The sequence below is a fragment of the Leucopleurus acutus genome (genome assembly GCF_964270905.1).
Source record: "Leucopleurus acutus genome assembly, chromosome: 1".
Lineage (NCBI taxonomy): Eukaryota > Metazoa > Chordata > Mammalia > Artiodactyla > Delphinidae > Leucopleurus > Leucopleurus acutus.
The window spans coordinates 92,983,757-93,010,028 of record NC_139142.1 but is presented as its reverse complement, the minus strand read 5'-3'; the positions used below and the strand labels follow the sequence as shown (position 1 = coordinate 93,010,028).

Here is a 26,272-nt window from a genome sequence, read left to right as displayed (position 1 = left end):
ACTACAAGATAGGCAGATCGTGAAGTGAATCTAAAAGAAGGATTCAGAAATATCTGTACTAATTATTATTTCATTTTAATTTGTTGGAATCATGGTCAGTTTGATTTTCTGTAGTATGCCAGAAACAAAAACAGATCATTATACTTCATACTGAGTGAAGAACTAATGCTATTAAGTACCAACTGGCTGAAAGAAAGTCTAATGTTAATAAAGAACGCCCTATAGCGAATTAGTCCATGCCTACTCAATGAATTTTACTGTTGAATGTTCCTTTACAAATATCTTCATTCATCCCTTTCTTTCAGGTACCAAAAGAGTTTTCTAAAAAGTTCAAAAAAAACTGTTAGTTATCTATCAAACCTCTTAGAAGAAAACTGGTTGATCTTGTGTGAGCAGACAAAAAAGTCATCAGGGGAACCCCTAAAATGACCCCAGCACTTCTAGGATGCTCAACAGCAACAACTCAAAAGGATTCATGAATGCCCACAGCAGGATTACAGTGTTTTTTGTAACCCTGTTTACCAAAACATATCCTTTAATTATTGGCGGGGGGGAATAAAAAAGAGCAACTCCCCAAATGATTCAAATATTAGTTTAACTAAAAAAAGGCAGGTGTGGTAGACCCTGGGATGTTCCATCCAGATCCCCCTTCAATGAAGGACTTTGTTGGCGCAGCTGTTAGGAGCATAGCACCCTTAGGGATTTGCCTCAGTTGCAGAGAGTCACCTCAGTTGCAGATCATGCCCTTTTCCAGGGCAGCCCATATCCAATAATTGATGAACAGAAGTATAGAGTCCTGGCCACCCATTTTAGCCTAACTTAGGACAGCTCAGATGGGCCATTCTAGCTTCAGAGCTTCCTATGGGGTCAGCAGACACTGTTGCTAGCACTGCATTGCTTAACTTCTTCCTCTGCCCAAACCCTCTTCTTTTCCTTTCCTTCCACAGTTGTTGATGCCAAGGGCACTCCTTAATATTCTGCATGCTAAATTCCATCTTGGAATGCACTCCCCAGGGAATTCAAGCCACAATAACAGGCAAAAATGAGAAGGGGAAGAAAAAGGAGCCTGAATACATGCCTATTATCAACATAAATTTTCACTGTCATGCATTACATACAGAAAGTCTAAAAAGGAGGTAGATAAATAAGAGAGCAGCATAAAACCATTTCATACACAAAATATGCCTCTTTATGATATGAAACATAACATAAAAAATTTTTAAACATAAGTCATCTTTGCCTGGATTTTGACAACAATAATATTATAATTCATCGTTTTATACGGTATACCTTTGTGTTGTTTTTAATCAGACCATTCAAACACAGATGTAGATTATGGCCAAGCAATCTTCAAAAGATTAGGAATGTACTTTGAGCTCTAGAAATTCCCATTTGTGGTAGGGTGCTGCTCTGTAATAGGGCTTAAGGTAAGAAATGCTAAATTGGGCTTGCCCCACTTTATTCTCAGCTTGCCAGAGACTGCAGAAGAATGATCATCTCTCTAAAGCTGATACACCTCACCAATTACCACTTAGGTTCCTAATCTGAAATAATGTGTGAGCTGTGGTCCTCTTTGGAAAGAAATTTTAAATTCATCCCTCAGGTTGCACTTCATGGTAATCCAGCATATGTATAATTCCTGAGCAGCTTTGCCAAATGTCATTTCTCTGAGGGTAGTACATGTACACATACAGGATTTACAAGGCTCTGTCAAGTCCCCCATATCCTAGTTCAATACTAAAAAAGCAGATGCCATCATCTGTTGTGCAGGCAAAAGGGACTACGCTTCCTCCCTGGGTTTGGAGGGTTTCTGTCTCTCCTTCCCTTGCCCCTCTATTCCCTGTTTGAGGCACTTAATTGCTATCACCACCACCATCACATGCTCACAAACCGTATCTGCTCCCCATGCTTATAATACTGAAATTAAATGTCTGGGAAAGAAAAGGGTGTCAACAGAGCAGGAAAAAAACGCTAAGAAAGAGATTTTGAACTTATGCCATTTCAATCAGCATATCATTCTACATTCCTCATAATCTATGTGTCATTTTTCTGATAAATACTTCTTATAACCATATCACTGGAAGACTGACAAATGCAAAGACTAACATAAAATAAGGTTACTGAGTCTGTTCAAATGTCATCTTTCAAAGTTGTCACCTTTGAGATTTTATCATTTATTCTAACAATGTTGCCATTTCTCAAAACATTTTTGAACTCTTAGAAGAAGCTCCTTCACAAACAAGAAAGCCATTTTCATTACTTTATGTCACATTGGTATACTGACCAAAGTTATCCAGCTTGACTACTAATTTTATGTAGTAAATTCAGCTTTTGGATAATAACAATAATGATAGCAATGACAATTATTAATTTTAGTAGCTACCATTTATCAATCATTTATTACGTACTGGGTTGTATGAGGCACTTTACATATATTATCTCATTTTATTAACTTAAGTCATATTTCTAGTAATTTATTCATATTTCCAAAATCAAAATTTACCTAAAAAGGATGAAGATTTGACTCCATGTTAAGACATTTAGAAAAATGTATCACCAATTTTCAAGGTGGCTGGAAAGAAGCTCTGAAAGTATTCTGAACAAAGTACACAGCTTTCTCAAGTGAAGTCCATCATCTTTATGTTCATCTATATATTCGTCAATCTTCCAATGAGATGGTTATAAGAAGTATATTATGAGGAATGCAGAATGATATGAACAGTCACCTCACTGGGTATATGAGTTCTGATACATTTCTTTAAAAATGTGTGTGTGTGTGTGTGTATGCATGATGTGTAGTAATAACACACACATCATTACTATGTGTAAAGCTTGTATACATTCTATACTGTCTTGGAAGTAAGCAAGCTCTCTTAAAGTACAAGGACAGGCTATACACTATCAATACCTCGAGAGCAATAAACAGAAACAGCTGAAACAACCACCCATGCAGAATTTAGCTTTCAGGAATCCTTCAACATGTAAAGTCATTTAAACACTCCCATGTTCTCAATTTTAAGAAAGGAACTTACTCTTTTAGCCCGGTCTCTGTACTATTCCCAGATATATCTGAACCAAGAGAAATGCCAGCAGGAGACTGTCGTCCAGAGAAGCCAGATGAAGAAAAGGAGAGTCCATATGGTTCAAAACTGAGAACTAGAATTTTAAAACAACAACAGAGGTTCATATTTAAAACAAAGCAAAAATTATGAAAAAAAAAAGCAAAATATAAAATAATAGAAAACTAGAATCCAGTGACAATTTTTAAACTGGAAGGGACTTTGGAAATGATCTAATCAAATATTTATAGCAATAATAATAAAGCAGCTATGATTTATTAAATCTCTACTACAGTCTTCATACAATTAGTTAATCAAAGACAGTCTTTCATTTTTCTTTTTACCACCCTTAAAAGCTAAAAAAGAATTCAATTAGGAAAGACAACTGATAAACCAGGTCTACTGAAAAGTTGCTGCTCTCATGCAAAAATGTTTAATGAACTATGAATGAAGACCTGACCATGTTTGTGTTTAACAAAATGCTCTTAGGCACATTCCTGTACCAAATGGACTGATGGAGCCCTCAATGTGAAATCCCCCTTACTGACAAAGAACAAGGTTTACCCAGGTTCAGATTCCTTTGCGTCTGTATACCCAAATGAATTCAATCAGAGCCATAAAATTCATATTGTTATTGTGGTAGAGCAGATACCGATATCCACTTTCCTCTTCTTTCTAAGCTACAGAACCTTCAATTCTTAGCTAGGTACATGGCCACCCAGAAAAGAGATGACATTTCCAGACTCCTGTGCCATGTGACTGAATTCTGACCAATGAAATTATATACACATTTTGTGTACAACTTCTGGGAGGAATCCTCCTGGAAGAAAAAACTTCCTCTCTCCCTTCCTCTTTTATGTTCATAAAAAACCATCATCAATACTAGGCTGCCTACTTCTGGATTTCATTAATGGAAAAGAGCAATAACCCTCCGCCTTGTATAAAGCCCTGCTTTCTCTGTTTTCTAATATGCTATTTAGCTAAACTTAATCCTAACTGGCACATTATCTCTTTGGACTGTCTGGATTATAATACAAAGGACCTTCTTAAATCATAAAAAGTATCTTAGAAAATAAAATGTGAACTTCTGTAATTATTATCCTCATCTTACAAATGAGGAATCTGTGGCAAAGAGCTTGCCAAAAAGTCACCGAAGAGTACAAAGACAAGAAATGAAAGAGGCAAATGAGAAATCAGATACTCTGGTTCCAGAACTGCACTCTCAACCATTATATTACACTGTCTCCTTCAAAGGAAACAGCACCTAATCCAAAGAGTACTAAATAAATTAGCTTGTGTGTTAGCTAAATGAATGATATGACTGTTCACTATAAAAAAATAATGGGCTAATTAATAAACAGGTAAAGGGTTCAGACTAGGTCAGCAGTTTCCAAGTGCTGATTTGATAACCAGGAACAAGCTGACTTCACAGAATCTCTCACGTATCTTTTTATACATACAACCAGGCTTTCAGAGATATACTTACAGAAGGTATAGGAGTAGGTCTCAAAAATCTGTATCATTATTTTAAAACTCTCTATGTGATTCTGATTCTGAATCATGTTTGGAAATCAACTGTCTAAATCTAAGGTCCTTTTCAGATAGAATATCCTCTCATTTTAAGCTTTCCAATCATCTGGTTTAACCTTCTATCCCAAGGTTAGAAGGCCTCTTTTAAATAGCATCTGTGACAGTCAGTCACCCAGCCTCTGCACTGAATGTTGAGAATTCTTTCATGTGTTTGTTGGTAATCTGTATATCTTCTTTGGAGAAATGTCTGTTTAGGTCTTCTGTCCATTTTTGGATTGGGTTGTTTGTTCTTTTGATATTGAGCTGCTTGTATCTTTTTGAGGTTAATCCTTTGTCAGTTGCTTCATTTCCAAATATTTTCTCCCATTCTGAGGGTTGTCTTTTCATCTTGTTTATGGTTTCCTTTGCTGTGCAAAAGCTTTTAAGTTTCATTAGGTCCCATTTGTTTATTTTTGTTTTTATTTCCATTTCTCTAGGAGGTGGGTCAAAAAGGATCTTGCCTGTGATTTATGTCATAGTGTTCTGCCTATGTTTTCCTCTAAGAGTTTGATAGTGTCTGGCCTTACATTTAGGTCTTTAATCCACTTTGAGTTTATTTCTGTGTACAGTGTTAGGCAATGTTCTAATTTCATTCTTGTACATGTAGCTGTCCAGTTTTCCCAGCACCACTTATTGAAGAGGCTGTCTTTTCTCCATTGTATATTCTTGCCTCCTTTGTCAAAAATAAGGTGACCATATGTATGTGGGTTTATCTCTGGGCTTTCTCTCCTGTTCCACTGATCTATATTTCTGTTTTTCTGCCAGTACCATACTGTCTTGATTACCATAGTTCTGTAGTATAGTCTGAAGTCCAGAAGCCTAACTCCTCCAGCTCTGTTTTTCTTTCTAAGGATTGCTTTGGCTATTTGGGGTCTTTTGTGTTTCCATACAAATTGTGAAATCTTTTGTTCTAGTTCTGTGAAAAATGCCAGTGGTAGTTTGATAGAGATTGCACTGAAGCTGTAGATTGCTTTGGGTAGTATAGTCGTTTTCACAATGTTGATTTTTCCAATCCAAGAACATGGTATATCTCTCCATCTATTTGTAACATCTTTAATTTCTTTCATCAGTGTCTTATAGTTTTCTGAACACAGGTCTTTTGTCTCCTTAGGTAGGTTTATTCCTAGATATTTTATTCTTCTGGTTGCAATGGTAAATGGGAGTGTTTTCTTGATTTCACTTTCAGATTTTTCATCATTAGTGTATAGGAATGCAAGAGATTTCTGTGCATTAATTTTGTATCCTGCTACTTTACCAAATTCATTGATTAGCTCTAGTAGTTTTCTGGTAGCATTTTTAGGATCCTCTATGTATAGGAGCATTTCACCTGCAAACAGTGACAGCTTTACATCTTCTTTTCCGATTTGGGTTCCTTTTATTTCTTTTTCTTCTCTGATTGCTGTGGCTAAAACTTCCAAAACTATGTTGAATAAGAGTGGTGAGGGCTTCCCTGGTGGCGCAGTGGTTGAGAGTCCACCTGCCGATGCAGGGGACGTGGGTTCGTGCCCCGGTCCGGGAAGATCCCACATGCCGTGGAGCGGCTGGGCCCGTGAGCCATGGCCGCTGAGCCTGCGTGTCCGGAGCCTGTGCTCCACAACGGGAGAGGCCACAACAGTGAGAGGCCTGCATACCGCAAAAAAAAAAAAAAAAAAGAGTGGTGAGAGTGGGCAACCTTATCTTGCACCATTGAGGACGATGTTGGCTGTGGGTTTGTCATATATGGCCTTTATTATGTGGAGGTAAGTTCCCTCTATGCCTACTTTCTGGAGGATTTCTATCATAAATTGGTGTTGAATTTTGTCGAAAGCTTTTTCTGCATCTATTACGATGATCATATGGTTTTTATTTTTCAGTTTGTTAATATGTTTTATCACATTGATTGATTTGCATATATTGAAGAATCCTTGCATTCCTGGGATATACCCCACTTGACCATGGTGTATGATCCTTTTAATGTGCTATTGGACTCTGTTTTCCAGTATTTTGTTGAGGATTTTGCATCTATGTTCATCAGTGATATTGGCCTGTAGTTTTCTTTCTTTGTGACATCTTTGTCTGCCTTTGGTATCAGGGTGATGGTGGCCTTGTAGAGTGAGTTTGGGAGTGTTCCTTCCTCTGCTATATTTTGGCAGAGTCTGAGAAGGATAGGTGTTAGCTCTTCTCTAAACGTTTTGATAGATTTCGCCTGTGAAGCCATCTGGTCTTGGGCTTTTGTTTGTTGGAAGATTTTTAATCACAGTCTCAATTTCAGTGCTTGTGATTTGTCTGTTTATATTTTCTATTTCTTCCTGGTTCAGTCTCAGAAGGTTGTGCTTTTCTAAGAATTTGTCCATTTCTTCCAGGTTGTCCATTTTATTGGCATAGAGTTGCTTGTAGTAATCTCTCATGATCCTTTGTATTTCTGCAGTGTCAGTTGTTACTTCTCCTTTTTCATTTCTAATTCTATTGATTTGAGTCTTCTCCCTTTTTTTCTTGATGAGTCTGGCTAATGCTTTATCAATTTTGTTTATCTTCTCAATGAACCAGCTTTTAGTTTTATTGATCTTTGCTATTGTTTCCTTCATTTCTTTTTCATTTATTTCTGATCTATCTTTATGATTTCTTCCCTTCTGCTCATTTTGGGGTTTTGTTTGTTCTTTCCCTAACTGCTTTAGGTGTAAGGTTAGATTGTTTATTTGAGATGTTTCTTGTTTCCTGAGGTAAGATTGCATTTCTATAAACTTCCCTCTTAAAACTGTTTTGCTGCATCCCATAGGTTTTGGGTGTTCGTGTTTTTATTGTCATTTGTTTCTAGGTATTTTGTGATTTCCTCTTTGATTTCTTCAGTGATCTCTTGGTTATTTAGTAGTGCATTGTTTAGCCTTCACATATTTGTATTTTTTACAGATTTTTTTTCCTGTAATTGGTATCATCTCATAGCGTTGTGGTCGGAAAAGATACTTGATATGATCTCAATTTTCTTAAATTTACCAAGGCTTAAATTGTGACCCAAGATATGATCTATCCTGGAGAATGTTCCATGAGCACTTGAGAAGAAAGTATATTCTGTTGTTTTTGGATGGAATGTCTTATAAATATCAATTAAGTCCATCTTGCTTAATGTATCATTTAAAGCTTGTGTTTCCTTATTTATTTTCATTTTGGATGATCTATCCATTGGTGAAAGTGAGGTGTTAAAGTTCCCTACTATGATTGTGTTACTGTCGATTTCCCCTTTTATGGCTCTTAGCATTTGCCTATGCATTGAGGTGCTCCTATGTTGGGTGCATAAATATTTACAATTGTTATATCTTCTTCTTGGGTTGATCCCTGATCATTATGTAGTGTCCTTCTCTGTCTCTTGTAATAGTCTTTATTTTAGTGTCTATTTTGTCTGATATGAGAATTGCTACTCCAGCTTTCTTTTGATTTCCATTTGCATGAAATATCTTTTTCCATCCCCTCACTTTCAGTCTGTATGTGCCCCTAGTTCTGAAGTGGGTCTCTTGTAGACAGCATATATACGGGTCTTGTTTCTATATCCATTCAGCCAGTCTACGTCTTTTCGTGGGAGCATTTAATCCATTTACATTTAAGGCAGTTATCGATATGTATGTTCCTATTACCATTTTCCTAATTGTTTTGGGTTTGTTGCTGTAGGTCTTTTCCTTCTCTTGTGTTTCCTGCCTACAGAAGTTCCTTTAGCATTTGTTGTCAAGCTGGTTTGGTGGTGCTGAATTCTCTTAGCTTCTGCTTGTCTATAAAGGTTTTAATTTCTCTGTCAAAACTGAATGAGATCCTTGCTAGGTAGAGTAATCTTGGTTGTAGGTTTTTCTCCTTCATCACTTTAAATATGTCCTGCCACTCCCTTCTGGCTTGCAGAGTTTCTGCTGAAAGACCAGCTGTCAACCTTATGGGGATTCCATTGTATGTTATTTGTTGTTTTTCCCTTGCTGCTTTTAATAGTTTTTCTTTGTATTTAATTTTTGATAGTTTGAATATGTGCCTTGGCATGTTTGTCCTTGGATTTATCCTGTATGGGACTCTCTGCGCTTCCTGGGCTTGACTATTTCCTTTCCCATATTAGGGAAGTTTTCAACTATAATCTCTTCAAATATTTTCTCAGTCCCTTTGTTTTTCTCTTCTTCTTCTGGGACCCCTATAATTCAAATGCTGGTGTGTTTTACGTTGTCCCAGAGGTCTCTGAGACTGTCCTCATTTCTTTTCATTCTTTTTTCTTTATTCTGCTCTATTTTATCTTCCAGGTCGCTTCTCCATTATTCTGCCTCAGTTATTTTGCTATTGATCCCTTCTAGGGTATTTTTAATTTCATTTATTGTGTTGTTCACCATTGCTTGTTTGCTCTTTAGTTCTTCTAGGTCCTTGTTAAACGTTTCTTGCATTTTCTCCGTTCTATTTCCAATATTTTGGATCATATTTACTATCATTATTTTGAATTCTTTTCAGGTACACTGCCTATTTCCTCTTCATTTGTTTGGTCTGGTGGGTTTTTACCTTGCTCCTTCACCTGCTATGTGTTTCTTTCTTCTCATTTTGCTCAACTTACTGTGTCTGGGGTCTCCTTTTCACAGGCTGCAGGTTCGTAGTTCCCGTTGTTATTGATGTCTGTCCCCAGTGGCTAAGGGTGATTCAGTGGGTTGTGTAGGCTTCCTGTTGGAGGGGACTGGTGCCTATGTTGTGGTGGATGAGGGTGGATATTGTCTTTCTGGTGGGCAGGACCGCATTCAGTGGTGTGTTTTGGGATGTGTGTGACCTTATTATGATTTTAGGGAGCATCTCTGTTAATGGGTGGGGTTGTGTTCCTGTCCTGCTAGTTGTTTGGCTTAGAGTGTCCAGCACTATAGCTTGCTTGTCGTTGAGTGGAGCTGGGTCTTAGCATTGAGGTGGAGATCTCTGGGAGAGCTTTCACTGTTTGATATTACATGGAGCCAGGAGGTCTCTGATGGACCAATGTCCTGAACTCAGCTCTCCTACCTCAGAGGCACAGGCCTGATACCCGGCTGGAGCATCAAGACCCTATCAGCCACACGGCTCAGAAGAAAAGGGAGAAAAAGAGAAAGAAAGAAACAAATAACAATAATAAAATAAAGTTATTAAAATAAAAACTAAAAAAAATTATTAAAAATTTTTTAAAAATTAAAAAAAAAAGAAAGAAAGAAGAGAGCAACCAAGCCAAAAAAACAAATACACCAATGATCACGAGCACTAAAAACTATACTTAAAAAAAAGGACAGACAGAACCCTAGGACAAATGGTAAAAGCAAAGCTATACAGACAAAATCACACAAAGAAGCATACACATACACACTCACAAAAAGAGAAAAAGGAAAAAAATATATATATCTTTTGGGAAGTCTGAGGACTTCTGCCAGCATTCAGTAGGTGTTCTGTAGGAGTTGTTCCACGTGTAGATGTATTTCTGATGTATTTGTGGGGAGGAAAGTTATCTCCATGTCTTACTCCTCCTCCATCTTGAAGTTCTCTGCAGTTCTTTTATACCTTGATCATTTGGCTATACCTCTCTGACCATCCCCAGCTGTTATTAATTTTATTTTTTGAGAGACTAACAGTCTAAACTTGATGTGGTTTTCAAAAATCCACAGTTCTGTAGACAGGAGATTATCCTGCTACTTCCCCTTATTATCTCTGGTTTTATCTAACATTGGGGCTACAACATATTCAAATAACATTTTAACAGAATAATCCACACTGATTCCTCAATGCTTTTCTTGGGTAGGAACTAGTAATAAAAGTTAGTTCCCCAGTATCCCACCTATGTTTGCTAATTCTCATTATCTTACAATATTTTCCCGAAGTTTACTGTTACGAACTTGGCATTTTTCTACCCAAGAGAGCTAAATACTGTATCCTTCATAAAAGTGACATTTGACTACTACTCTGCAAATGATTTATAAAAATCTCAAACAAGATCAGTATCAGAACCGACTGCCAATTGAAGGATTCCAGAATTAACAACTTTTTAGGCAGAAAATACCTATTTTTCCCCCACTCTTTACTTTCTTTAATAACCACAATTATAAGATCCATGATTTTATAACTTATTCTTCAAGTACATAGCATAAGCACTTGCTATGTCCTGTCTCGTAACTGATTTCCTTTTCCATGATATAAAAGACAGTTTAGGCTTATGAAATTTCAATTTTACTTTAGAGAACTTTTGAAAAATAGGTTTGGGAGGAGAGGGGAAGAGCCTAATTTGACAGTTTAACCCCATTTATAATGATGATTCCATGATCAAAAATGTACTTGGCAAATGAATATACTAGCTTGGAGAGTTTCAGGTCTATTATATTTGCATCAGCCACTTAACTTATTTTAAGAAAGAAGAAAGGCAGTGCCAGAAATTAGGCTCCTTGTCCTACCCCCTCTTGCCTATCCTAGCCTTGAATTGCAGTAATAAGAGCAACTGATGGGGAATTCCCCAGTGGTCCAATGGTTAGGGCTCTGCGCTTTCACTGCAGGGGGCATGGGTTTGATCCCTGGTCAGGGAACTAAGATCCCACATGCCACACAGCACAGCCGAAAAAGAAAGAGCAACTGATGGCTCTCGGACATTTGAAAATAAGGAAATATGACAACTGGACCATGTCTCCCACTCTGGAACTCCAGATTTTCACTCCATGCCTTGGATGTCATAAGGCCTCTATATGCACTACAGTCAGAGGTTGGGCAACTGTAATTCAAAACTTTATTTCCCCTCACATATTCTATCAATATATGAGGAGTTAAACGGGAAGGAAACTGATTACCCTTTGAAAGAAAATTGTATTTTCTAGACCTTTAGGTATCGTTGTACTAAATAATGTCAAAAACTTTAAAAGAACAAATACTTCTGCAAAAAAAAATAACATAAAGCCTATTATTAGTGTTTATACTTTTTGGTTTCATTGTAGGATGAACCATTTAGTTGTACTCATATGCCTAGCGCAGAATCTAAAAAATAATAAGTACTCTACAAAATCATTAAATAACAAATAGGAGGAAAAAAAAGACCTTTCAGCATTGCACTTTCCAGTATTAACATTCTGAATTCCTATACAAATAATATTCAATGGTCTCCCTTTATTCATACATATGTGTGTGTGTGTGTGTATATATATATATATATATATATCCCATCCACCATCAAATATCTCAGTGATCTCCTCTTTACTAAAATAATGACAGAAGTCTTTCCCTGACAGCCTACATTTTTTAAATGTAAAGTTATTCTTTTCTTTCTAGGCTGTTCCTAAATTCACTGATCAGACATTTCGCTGGAGGAAGCATTTTAACACACTTAAGCTATACAAGATTGTTCAGAATAAAATGAAACTCACTAGTTCATAGTAACCAGAGTTTTCTTCTGAAACTCTTCTGCAGATATGCTTACGCTGATATCTGTAAGCCCTTTAGCACAGTGACCAACATGATAATTCCACCTTCAAGTTCTTTTAAAATTCCAGGATGGCTGCCATATCTTAGGTACTTATGTACATGAAACCTATGGCTTTGGGAACACCTCTAGGCTAACTTTTTTTTCCTGTTTACCCCAAATAAGGTCAGGGTGAACAAGACACAAGCAGACTTAACAAGAGATAGTGAATCTCCTTAGTTATTTACTTACATGACTATAATATCAATTGCATTAAAAAGTGATGTCCCTACAATCTAGCTTATTATAAACCCATGAAAAATTACCTTTTTCCTGAGAAAGCTTTTCCTCCTGCCGTTGGTGGTGAGGTTTGTAAGGTGCTGCCCCCTGACTTAGTTCTTCAGCCACAAAACCATCCAGAAAAGATAAGGAAGCATCTACCTATATTAAAGTAAAGCAAAAATTAGGAATTAAAAAAACTTACCCTAAACATTAGACTGCACATTCACAGAAGTGATTTCAGCCCATATTTCCTAAAAATAATTTTTAAGTGAAAAACAGAACTTCAACCCTAAAATTGCTACTCAACTCTCTATCTTTCTGAAACATCTATAATCAAAACACTCAGCTAAGAATCTAACAATATAAGTCATGTGCACTTATTATTCATTTCACTGCACTGCAGAATACATTTTTGAGCATCCAACATGTTAAGGCATCATGTTAGATGCTATAACTGAGACAAAGTAAGACACAAGTCCTGCCTCATGAGACTTGTAACCTACCAGAGGAGAAGACACATACACTATGAGCTATAGTGTCTACATTAGTTTCCTCCTGCAGGGGGCTAAAAACAAAGCCCCCAGCAAAGGCTAGTTCCTTCTGGAGGCTCCAGTGGAGAATAGGTTTCTTGTCTCTTCCAGCTCCTAGAGGCTGCCAGCATTCCTCGGCCTGGGGCTATATCACTCCAATCTTTGCTTCTATTGTTACTTGGCCTTCTCCTCTCTGACCTCTTGCCTCACTTTTATAAGGACCCTTGTGATTATATCATGCCTACTCAGATAATCCAAGATAGTCTTCCCATTACAAAACCCTTAACTTAATCAAACCTACAAAGTCCCTTTTACCATATAAAGTAACTTACGCACAGGTTACAGGGATTAAGATGTGAATATCTTGGGGAGGCCCATTATCCAGCCTCCCACAGTGCCTTTAACTATCCTATTCCATTCTACCTAAAAATGCTTTGTTACAAACCTGTGGAAAATTACTTAATTTCAATCAAGTACAAGAATAGAAAGGTACAAGAGAATGCTTAAATGAAAAGAAATAAAGAGATGAAGAAAGAGTAAGGGGAAAAGGAGAAAAGAAAAAGTGAGGAGAGAAATAAAAATGAGATACACAAGAGGATATAGCAGTAACGACCTCAGAAACCACAGATTTGCCTCTCCTAATTTAGCCAAGTGTATACAAACAGCTCAGATAATTTAGAACAGCAGGTAATTCTCAAAAAATTTAAGTGGCATGTCAGTCACACTGTGCATTTGGCAAAGTTTAGTTTTGATAAGATTTTTTTTTGAGTTTTTTTTCCCCATGTGGACCACTTCTAAAGTCTTTATTGAATTTGTTACAATATTGCTTCTGTTTCACATTACAGTTTTTTGGTCACGAGACATGTGGGATCTTAGCTCCCCAACCAGGGATTAAACCCACACCCCCTGCATTAGAAGGCAAAGTCCTAACCACTGGACCACCAGGGAAGTCCCTCGATAAGATTCTTAAGAGATGAAGCCATGTCATCATCATTATCTTTTATTGTAAAAAAGGGAAGTAGAGTAACTAACTAGTTTAATACTATGTATAGCATATTTATTCATATAGTCTCTGGAATGCCTACCAAATGTTAAACCAAGGCCTCTACCCATGAGGAGCTAATGAAAAAAATTAATGAACAAAGGTTCAAAATGAATACAAGCCATGAACATCTGAGTCATAATTAGTGGGAATACTGCCCATCCTCCCCTCTTCTTCAACTATATGACATCTAATATAAAAATCTGAACAAATCTGACTTCCTTCTGGAAGTTTTCAGATTTACACCAATCTGACAGAGAACTCAGAGGTGAGCAGTAACTAAGTGCTTTGGATTAAAAGCAGCACTGGCTGAAAGTAGGTGGGAGAAGAAAAGGCGGGTGATCAGGTTCCAAAGTAGTAAAGATTTAGATAGTAGATGGACAAAATAAAATGGAGAACTGTTTTTTTCTTACATTCTCAAAGAAAAGAGAGCAATAATAAAATGACATATTAGAGAAGTTCAAAGGAGATAAAATTTTTAAGTTCTCAAATTATTATATGTTAAAAGAGATTGTCATAGACTATAAACCCCTGCACTGCAGTTCTCCAGAACAGATTAGTCTTCCTGACTATTTAGGATCACTACTGAGTAGAAGCTCTCAAATGCTCTCTCACACTAATGTGAGAAAAATACCAACCTTCATCTAAAGTGCTACAGAAATTACATTTTGGCATATCCCAGATATATCACAAATGCAAGAATTATCTGTTTAAACATAATGCAATTTTGTAAAAGATGGAATGCAGATATCTTACCACCATGTCTTCACAACTCTTATCAACTGGAAGCAAGCCCTTCATAAATTTCACATTCTCATGCAAATGTTTTAATTCAAATGCATGCTGTCTCAAACAAGTATCCAAAGATGTGGTAAATTCCTGGATTAATCTCTCAACTATATTAGAAGAGTGTGCTTGAGGTGTCAACTTGGTCACAGCAGCAATTATCCAGGCTTTTGTTTCTGAAGAAATGGAGTCACTTCTAAGTAACTTGTAGAGCTTGGTTATAACTTCCTCTGGCGTTTCCTTATCTAAGAGGTAGGAATACTCCCCTAAAACCTAAAATAAAGAAATGTATATATGCAAATATCAAGTTATATAACAACTATACTCAGAAATTTAAACAAAGTGCCTACTGCCAGAGTGAATTTAATTTATACTAAACATATTCTCATGGTGAAGAAATTATTAAAGATACAATTGTATATTTTAGGTTCAAAATTACACCAAGAACTAGAAGTGAGTACAAAAAGGTTTTCCACATCTTTATCGTTAACAATATATAAAGTAGCATACCGTTACAAGTTAGCTTTCTTCTGAACTTCCAGGTTTGGATGTTGGTTTTTAAAAGCACTTTCACATTCTGTTACTATTTTTTCTAATAAGCATTTAAACAAGTGGTTCTCACATACTAGTATGCATAAGAGCCACCTGAGGTGTTTCATAGAAATACACATTTCTATACTCTCCTCCCAGATAATCTGATTTATTATGTCTGTGGTGGGGATATACAATACACATTCTGAAAAAGCATCAGCTGATTCTGATGTAGATGATCCACAGAAGAGACTCTGACAAACACTGATCTATTATTTTACACATACTCTTTCCTACATCTAATTTATTCAGGTGATATATAATCCTATCGGTCTAAGGATTGTTAATAAACTGATAATTCATGGAGTGTGAGATCTTTCCTAAGTAGTATTTATGAAGAATATTCATGTATAATACTGGGACCAGCAAGAAAAAACACTGAGGTGAGGTGATAGGCAAGGGAAGATTTATGGCTAGTAACAAGAAGAGGAAAAAAAAAAGAAATAGGACTACATAAATTCAATCCTTAAATAGTAAGATAACTTTTTGACTGGTTTAATAAAAGATGGAAGGAAGTTCTAGAAGAACAGGTAACCTAAATCCCCGTTCAAAAATCAATGGACTTGAGCTTCCCTGGTTGCACAGTGGTTAAGAATCAACCTGCCAGACGTAGAGAGTGGACTTGAGGACACGGGGAGGGGGAAGGGTAAGCTGGGACAAAGTGAGAGAGTGGCATGGACATATATACACTACCATATGTAAAATAGACAGCTAGTGGGAAGCATCCACGTAGCACAGGGAGATCAGCTCGGTGCTTTGTGACCACCTAGAGGAGTGGGATAGGGAGGGTGGGAGGGAGACGCAAGATGGAGGAGATATGGGAATATATGTATATGTATAGCTGATTCACTTTGTTATAAAGCAGAAACTAACACACCATTGTAAAGCAATTATACTCCAATAAAGATGTTAAAGAAAAAAAAGAGTAGCCCCCACTCACTGCAACTAGAGAAAGCCCGCAAGCAGCAACGAAGACCCAATGCAGCCAAAAATAAATAAATTAAATTAATTAGTTAAAAAAAAAATCAATGGACTTAAGCTTCTAGGAAGATCGAGTAGGTGAATTTTTTCCACTATTCTTCCTGCTAAGTATGCCTAAAAACCCTTGATGTTATATATAAAACACATATACAAAGACTGAAAGGTAGAGAAAAAAAGGCAGATCACTAAGAACCTTGGGACCTAAGGAACAATACAGTGGGTTACCTGTTGCCTCATATACCTCAGACTGGGTACTTGAGAGCCAGCAACCTAGAAATGCCAGTGGGAAAGGACAAAAAAGCCCCAAGAAAAGCCTGCCCTCTAGCCAAAGGGCCAAGAAGACAGAAAACTTTCAGATAATAATCCTTCTACTCCAGCCAAGCACCAAACAGAAAAAACTGTAGCCCCACCCATACCAGCAAAGGTGGAGTGGAGAGTCAAGACTTCAACCCCTACCAGGTTGTAAAAAGCATCTCAACTCCCCAGCAAGGGTGGTAACAGAGAGACTGAGTGAAAACCAGGAACTTCATCCCCGCCAAGCTGTAGAAAGGCCCACTCTTCTGCAGTGTCTGTGAAGACTACATAGGAAGCCTATACTTCACCTCCACCCAAGTTTAAAGAAGTAGCCCTCCCCCTCTCTGCTGGAGTGGTGTCAGGGGAAGCCTAGCAGAGACTCAGGCTCAGTGGAGGCCACATAGTTAGAGATATCTACACCCCATCTCAACACCATCACCGGAAGAATTAATCCACATCTATAGAACACACCACCCAACGATAAGCAGAATACCCACTCTTTTCAAGCACCCACAGAACATATAAGACAGATCATATCTTAGGCCATAAAATAAACCTCAAAAAACTTAAAAGAACTGAAATTATAGAGTACTTTCTCTGACAACAATGGAATCAAACTAGAAATCAGTAACAGGAAAGATAACAAGAAATTTTCAAAACCCTTAAAAACTAAACAACACCCTTGCACACAATCTTTCCAGGAAACAGAAGAGGAAAGAACACTCCCAAGCATTTTATGAAGCCAGTATTACCTTGATACCAAAACCAAACATAGCAGGAAAAAACAAGAAAACTACAGACCACTATCCCTCATGCACAGAGATGCAAAAATTATTAACATGGTCTCAAGAAATCTACAAAAAACAATTCTAGATTAATAAGTGAGTTCAGCAAGATTGCAGGGTATAAGAACAAAATACAGAAATAAACCTATACACTAATGTCCACTAACCTACAAAAAAAGGAAGCAAGAGTATAGGACAGAAAAAAAACAGTCTTTTCAATAAGTGGTGCTGGGAAAATTGGACAGCTACATGTAAAACAATGAGATTAGAACATTTCCTCACAACATATACAAAAATAAACTCAAAATGGATTAACAACCTAAATGTAAGACCTGAGACATACAACTCCTAGAAAAGAACACTCTTTGACATAAATCGTAGCAATATTTTCTTGGATCTGTCTCCTAAGGCAAAAATAAACAAATGGTATGCAATTAAACTTAAAAGCTTTTTGCACAGTAAAGGAAACCATCAACAAAATGAAAGATAACCCTCATAATGCGAGAAAATATTTGTAAATAATGCAACCAATTTGTATATTTTGGCTTAATTTCCAAAATATACAAACAGCTCATATCAAAAGAACAAAACAGTCCAATGAAAAAACGGGCAGAAGACCTGAACAGACATTTTTCCAAAGAAGACGTACAGATGGCTAACAGGCACATGAAAAGATGCTCAACATCACTAATTATTAGAGAAAAGCAAATAAAAACCACAATGAGATACCACCTCACACCTGTGAGAATGACTATGATCAAAAAGTCTACAAATAATAAATGCTGGAGAGGGTGTGGAGACAAGGGAACCTTCCTATATGGTTGGTGGGAATTTAAATTGGTGTAGCCACTATGGAAGACAGTACGGAGGTTTCTTAAAAAAATTAAAAGTAGAGTTGCCATATGATCCAGCAATCTCACTCCTGAGCATATACCTGGAGAAAACTATAATTTGAAAAGATACACGCTCTAGTGATCATAGCAGCATTATTTACAACAGCCAAGACAAAGAAACAACCTAAAATGCCCATCAACATATTGAATGGATTAAGAAGATGTGCTATATATACACAATAGAATACTACTCACCCATAAAAAGGAATGAAATAATGTCATTTGCAGCAACATGGGTGGACCTAGAGATTGTCATACTAGGTGAAGTCAAAGAGAAAGACAAACACCATATGATATCACTTATATGTGGAATCTAAAATATGACACAAATGAACTTATCTTCAAAAGAGAAACAGACTCACAGACATAGAAAACAAACTTACGGTTACCAAAGGAGAAAGGGGTTGGGGGAGGGATAAATTAGGAATTTGGGATTAGCAGATACAAACTACTATATATAGAATAGATAAACAACAATGTCCCACTGTACAGCACAGGGAACTATATTCAAAATCCTGTACTGTATCATAATGGAAAAGAATATGAAAAAGAGTATGTACATATATGTATAATTGAATCACTTTGCTGTACACCAGAAACTAACACATGCTGTAAATCAACTATACTTCAATAAAATGAAAAGAAGCAGAAAACAAACTAGTGGTTACCAGTGGAGAGAGGGAAGGGGAAGGGGCAGGTTACAGGTAAGGGATTAAGAGACACAAACTACTATGTATACAATAGATAAGCAACAAGGATATACTGTATAGTACAGGAAATTATACCCATTATCTTGTAATAATCAATAATGAATATAATCATCAAAAATAATGAATCACCATGCTATACACCTGAAACTAATATACTATTATAAATCAGCTATACTTCAATTAAAAAAATTTTTGAAGTTTCTCCTGAATTTGTATCACTTTGCACCATCATAAAGTTGAAAAATCATAAGCTTAACCATCTTAAATCAGGGACCATCTGTACCTAAGTATAAATCTAACAAAACAGGTACAGGATTTGTATGCTGTAGAAAAAGAACCACTCTAAATATATGAACATATCGTGTTCATGGAGGAAAATACAAATGGCCACCAAATACAACAATCAATTTAGACAAGGATTATCAATGCTAAAACCATTGATGAAAGATAGTTGAAGAACAGATGTTCACAAAGTCTCACAGAATCACCTCACAGATTAGTTCTAAATTAGTAAGGAGAAACAGCACGTTTACAATGGTGAGAACCTCTACAAAGGTCACCATCTTAACCAAACAAAAGAATTTACTATCACCAATAATTGGAGGAACTGACATTATATGCATCCTGATACAATGCAGTGAGAAATACATATTGACAATGTAGTATTCTTGCTAAAAATGTTTAACTGAACTAGAAATAGTCCAATTCAGAATGCTGGACATTCTGCAAGTCAACAGTATTCATCCAAAAAAATCAATGTCATGAAAACAAAAAGAAACTGCGCATCACTGTAAAATAAAAGACATAGCTAAATGCAATTTGTGAATCTTAACCTGATATGGGATTGGGAGGAGTAGAAAAATAGTCATAAGAGACATTTTTTGGACAACTGGACAAGTCTGAATATGGACTGTATATTGGGTGATATTAATGAATTAAGGTCACATTTCTTAGGTGCAATAATGGTTTTATGGTTATCTAGAACATCACTCTTGGGAGATTCACACTGAATTTTTTATAGGGTAAGTGTCATGAGGTCTGCAACTCAATTTTATTTTTATTTATTTTATTTTATTTTATTGTGTGGTACACGGGCCTCTCACTGTTGTGGCCTCTCCTGTTGCGGAGCACAGGCTCCGGACACGTAGGCCCAGTGGCCATGGCTCACAGGCCCAGCCACTTCGCGGCACGTGGGATCTTCCCGGACCGGGGCACGAACCCATGTCCCCTGCATCGGCAGGCGGACTCTCAACCACTGCGCCACCAGGGAAGCCCCTGCAACTCAATTTTAAATGGCTCAACAAAACAAACTGTATATAGGTAGACCTAGCTATAGATATAGATGTACTGGGTTGGCCAAAAAGTTCGTTCGGGTTTTTCCATAAGCTCTTAGGGAACCAAATAGATACAGTAAAGCAAAGGTGGTTAAAAATATTAACTGGGAATCTAGGTGAAAAGTATAGGGGTATTTATTATGCCATTTTTTCAACTTTCCTGTAGATTAGAAGAGAATTCTTTAATAAAAGTCTGGGTAAAATTATGGTTAACATGCTAACATTTGACAAAACCATAAAATATTAAAGTGTGAATATCCTATGACCCAGAGCTGCACTTCTCCAAATCTCCCCCTAAAGAAATGCTCAGTCATATGCACAAGAAAGAATATACAAAGGTGACAGGATGTATACGATTATGTAGGTTTATATAACATAAAACTGTGACCTTGTTTTGCAGAGATGATCTCCTTGCTGGCTTTGATGAAGCAAGCAGCCGTGTTGGGAGGCCCACCTGGCAAGAAACTGAGGACAGCTCTTGGAGCTAAGGGCAGGCAACAGTCAACAGTCTGAACCTCAAACCCTCAGTCTTACAGCTGCAAGAAACTGATTTCTGCCAACAACCACATGTGAGCTTGGAAGCAGATCCTTTACTAATCAAGCTTCAGATGAAACAGCAGCCTCAAGTGACACGATGATTGAAACCCTGAAAGACCTTAAGCAGAGAACCCATGCCTGGACTCCTAACCCACAAAAACTGTGAGATAACAAATGTATGTTGTTTTAAGTTTGTGGCAACATTATTATGCAGCAATAGAAAGCTAACATAGCACAGATATATGAGTATTCACATATTCAAAAACAGATTCACATAGAAAACACAACAAATGCATTGTAGACACAGACAGGCATCTAAATAAATACCCGTATTTAAAAGACTAGTCAAGTGAGATGGCCAGAGAGAATGAATAGATAAGTAAATAGTTAAGTGATAGAAGGTAGCCACTGGGAAAGAAAATTGATAGCTGAAGGAGTTAACTGAGTAGAACTGAATGATTTCTGAAGAAATATATTATTAGTATGTGACTTTATAAAAAAATTATATTATAAACATTTATGATTCAATGTACTTTGCTCACCCAACTCATAACTTGAAGAAATCTCTGTGGGTAGAACACATTTTCCACATCTAGTAAAGTGAAATAAGACTGAACTGCATAGAGCCTTAATTGTTGATTTTCTGTTTCATCATCAAAACCTACAAAGAAATTAATATACCATTTTAATTTCTACTAAATTCTCTAAGGACTCTGTAATAAAAACATTTAATTTTAAAATCTTTGCATGCAACAGTTTACTAACCTTCTGCTAGCAGTCTCAGAAAGTTATTGGGAATATCAGGATGCATAACATCTCCTCCCACTGAAAATACAGCATTCATTGTCTGAATAAACCACGCATTATCAGGAGCATATGTGTCCACAGTGTTAAGAACAAGTACACTTCCAAATGCCACTTATTAAAATTATCCTTTCTGTATAAATCTTAAAAAAAAATAACCCTCAGTTCATCCTAGTTTGGCATTTATACCTTTAACTTCTGCCAATAAATTGTTCTCTACTCCAGCTTTATGTAAAATAGGTGCTCAGTAAAAGCTTATTGAATAAGCTTAATAAACCAGTTCATGGTGCTTTATCTAGCACCATATATTGCACATAACAGGTGTCCAATAAATAACTCTGAAATAATTGAAAGAAATGTTTCAGCTAACTATGGACAAAAACATAATGGAAAATGATATGCACTTCACAAACTAAATGTTGTGACATGTCTATCTGAACAAGTTGTTGACCCTCTTTTCTAATCTGTTCTTCTTCAGTTCTAAAATTCTATCATTCTGCTGGCCAGAGCTATAGCACCGGTTAGGACAAAACTATACTTAAGCAATTTCCAAGATACTTTGATCAGCATTATTCATTCATTCAATCTTAGATTTAAACAACAGACATCTTAAAAAGAATGATGAGTAACCTCATGACCTGCAAAGTTGCTTTGACTTTTAAGAAACAAATGTGAAGAAAAGTAACATGTAAATGGAGTTGCAACTACTTCACTGTGACAATTTCTAGTATAAACAGTAGTGTAAAGGATAAATTTTAGCATCCTGATCCCCTCAACAATCCCCTGAAAACAACAAGAACTTTTACTCAGGAAAGAAACTGAGTAGGAAGTAAAGTCAAAGACAAGGAGGGACTCTAAGAGGAATCAGACAGAGATTCCTGTATCCTCCTGCTGATAATACTGACCAATGGAATAAAAAGAACCAGGAAAAAAGTCATCCCCTAGGAAGTCTACACAAATTCTTGCTTTTGACAGCAAGAGAGGCTTGAATATGAGGAATGGAAGTTATTGCTGGGCCTCTGAACTCAACCTGCAAGTGACCATGCCTAGAGCAATTATTTTAAAGTCACTGTGTAACTAAAGGTATTTTATGACTCATGGTCCAAACAAAGGATATTTCTCAGCCAGCTCAGCTATTTTGCCAACCAAATTGACAATAATATATTCTTCTTTGCTCTGATGTAAATATTCAAGCATTTTCTGGACAATCACTGTTATATTCTGTGCATTAGTAATTCTGTAAAGAAGTTCCAGAGTCTATTTAAGAAAGAAAAATAAAAATAGTATTATAAAACTATGCATGATAACAAATAAATACTGTAACATATAAGTTTATAACAGTTGATTCTTCCACTTTTATGTAGCTCTACTGGGCAGTTAATAGGTGCTCAAGAAATGCACATTTTAACTGAACAGAACTTAAGAAAGGTTAAGACTATTGTCAAAAAAAAAAAAAGGAATTATAATCAATTCCAAAGTCTAAAAGCCTTCTACTGATATAGATAATAATCATCTGACATCTCTACATGACAGGCCATGTAAAGACTAAAAAGTTAAAAGGTTAATAATCTATTTTCTAAAAATGTAACAGCTTCTTAAACCTACATTACTTATACCTGTGTGCTATGCATGTGCGTGCGTGTATGTATACATGCATACACATATAAAAATCCAGTCTTGCAAAATGCTTTTTCCACACTACCCGAACAACAGAAAACCACACTTGAATGGATTTGTCAGCTAAGGGCAAATGGTCTCTAATGGATGGATAAGGTAGTGCAAGCACTTCAAACCCCAGCAAGGCCTACGTTCAGAATCTCGGGTATCAAGGAAGAACCATTTTACAGCTTTCTCAGTGATGAGGCATATACCTCTTGCTGCCTGAAGAAAGATGAAGGAAGACCAGTACCAGAGTAAGCTCCCATTTGGCTGGCTTTCTGAGGCCCTACATCAGGGTTGTAAAAATATCACAGTTCCCAGAAATCAGTAGGAGACAAAGGGCAATAATGAGAAAGCATCGTTTACTGGCATTTCAGGAGCAACAATATTAGCTGCAGGAGAATTTCCACATATCCTTCTCATCAAACTTGTTCATCTATCTTTAGGGTTCTTTCTAATTTTTCAGTCCTATACCCAGGACTTCAAGTACAAAGGACAACAGATTTTGAATTTTTTTTAAACTGTTCCAGTTAATCCTTAACACCATTTAAAATCTATAAATACATAGGTTCCCCATGTATTTATAACTTTCAACCTATGAAGCTGCTTCAGACATGCTTCCTGTAGACTCTATATGTCACATATTTTAAGATAATCTACACCAAATTTACTTCCTACTCTAAGACCATGAAATTTAGCATTTCCAGGACTGAATGGGGACTGGTATTATGAACTGCATGGCTAGAGGTCTTTTCTGTTAACTCCTTCTTGCCTTCTTTTTCCCTGCTATGAAAGAAAAGTAATAAAATCAGGTAAAAGGGAATCCCAGCCCCAAGCAACAGGTCACTCCATATCCCAGGACCAAAGTTCTTGCCATATGGTTACTGATGGAGGTTAGAAGTGACAGTGGCATCGAAGAGACAGTACTGCAGTACCTTCTTGGGGCACCACTGATACTCAGTACCCTTCCCCAAAAATTCAAGCTACTTTTCTCACTACAGATCAGACTTCATAATTTTAAAAGTTGTCTACTTTCCCTTTGACCCTCATTTTTAAATGAGATCCCAATAAATAAATACAGCAATAAGAAAACTGTATCTAAGTCAACCGTGTTCAATTTACTTAACCACACAAAGAAAATGCATGCTCTATGTCTGTTCAAAGTGGAAGAGCAATATAATTATTTGTTACTGTCCCTTGGCATCTTCTCATTTTTCTACAATGTCCACACATAGAAATTAGTACATCTGTAAACTTCCTGGATTCATTCAAGGCAGGTAACAATTTTCAGAAGATTAAAAATATGAATGCAAAAAACATATATGTATATATATGTAGATGGCAATTTCTTGAAAATATTATTTCAAAAATAGTACTAAAATTCAAAATTCATAATCTTATCTTTTAAAAAATATAGTTGTTTAATGTAATACAGTGTTCTCTCAATAAACTACTTTTAATTCACTGCTTTTGAGTAATTTAGATGTTTAGTAGATTCTTTTTATCTTTATTATTTTTAAAACCAGAAATAAAACTATCTACTCTTCTTACCTAGGTCCCATATACCATTTTAAATGAAGGTATAAAGTGATTCTCTACATAAGAATTAACAGATATACCTACATGGACACCCAAGTAGATATTGAAGCAATTTTATAAAAGGAAAAAGTTGAAAAAAATTAAGTAAATTATACAACTTTCCTTCCAAAAAGTTCAAAACATTTTACGGATATCTTTATTAATTCTTTCAACATTCCTACATATTCAATAGGGACTGCATTAGCCTAGTTTATAGACGTTAATAATGGAAAAAATTAATCATCATAAATAACTTCTTAAAATTGTACTAATAGGAAGACCTGGGAATAGAGTTCAGGTCTCCGATTCATACAATTCTTGGACCAAAAAAGATATTAATGAATCCTATACAGGTAACTGGACCTAACTCCTCCAACTCATAATTTATTTTTTTAAGAGTGCTCTTGTCTTGACAGCATTTGTTTCATTTTCTATTTTATTTATTTTTAAAACGTATTTATTTATTTATATTTTTGGCTGTGTTGGGTCTTCGTTGCTGCGTGTGGGCTTTCTCTACTTGCGGTGAGCGGGGGCTACTCTTTGTTGCGGTGTGCAGGCTTCTCATTGCGGTGGCTTCTCCTGTTGTGGAGAGCCCATGGGCTCTAGGCGCATGGGCTTCAGTAGCTGCAACACGTGGGCTCAGTAGTTGTGGCTTGTGGGCTCTAGAGCACACGCTCAGTAGTTGTGACGCATGGGCTTAGCTGCTCTGCAGCATGTGGGATCTTCCCGGACCAGGGCTCCCCTGCATTGGCAGGCGGATTCTTAACCACTGCGCCACAAGGGAAGCCCCAACTCATAATTTAAAACCATTATTGTCGCAGACGTAGAGGATGGATTTGAGGACATGAGGAGGGGGAAGGGTAAGCTGGGATGAAGTGATAGAGTGGCATGGACTTATATATACTACCAAATGTAAAACAGATAGCTAGTGGGAAGCAGCTGCATAGCACAGGGAAACCAGCTCAGTGCTTTCTGACCACCTAGAGGAGTGGGATAGGGAGGTTGGGAGGGAGATGCAAGATAGAGGAGATATGGGGATATATGTATATGTATAGCTGATTCAGTTTATTATAAAGCAGAAACTAACACACCATTGTAAAGCAATTATACTCCAATAAAGATGTTTTTAAATAAATAAATAAACCATTCTTGTAATTACTGACACAAGTGCTTTTTAGAAAAGTTCCTTAAACTTCAATAGAAAGAATAAAATGCACTCAAAAGTTAAAATACACACGTGTGCACATACATACTGCCCACCATTTTAATCTTTCTCCATAATACCAACAAAAAGTTTAAAAATTGTAACACTTCACATACATTACTCAAAATACCAGTTTACCTCTCTTTTAATAATGGGATCAGGATGGTCTAAGCATTCAATTATTGTCATCTGGTGTTGAAGAGCCAGAGTGGGATCCTGTTGGATAACATAGGTAAGAGCCTTCAATCCTAGAAGCAAA

General features: G+C 36.6%; 1 protein-coding gene across 1 annotated transcript in view; it reads right to left on the bottom strand.

Annotated features, from left to right (window-relative positions):
- Positions 1–26,272, bottom strand: part of AP4E1 (adaptor related protein complex 4 subunit epsilon 1) — a 66,260-nt gene that overhangs the window by 13,842 nt on the left and 26,146 nt on the right. Inside the window, exons 10-16 of the mRNA XM_082840953.1 lie at positions 26,152–26,261; positions 22,690–22,829; positions 21,534–21,646; positions 21,311–21,429; positions 14,614–14,916; positions 12,330–12,444; positions 3,033–3,156 (exon numbers count right to left, since the gene is read on the bottom strand). Of these exons, the coding sequence (XP_082697079.1) occupies positions 3,033–3,156; positions 12,330–12,444; positions 14,614–14,916; positions 21,311–21,429; positions 21,534–21,646; positions 22,690–22,829; positions 26,152–26,261 (1,024 nt within the window). The remainder of the gene's footprint in view (positions 1–3,032; positions 3,157–12,329; positions 12,445–14,613; positions 14,917–21,310; positions 21,430–21,533; positions 21,647–22,689; positions 22,830–26,151; positions 26,262–26,272) is intronic.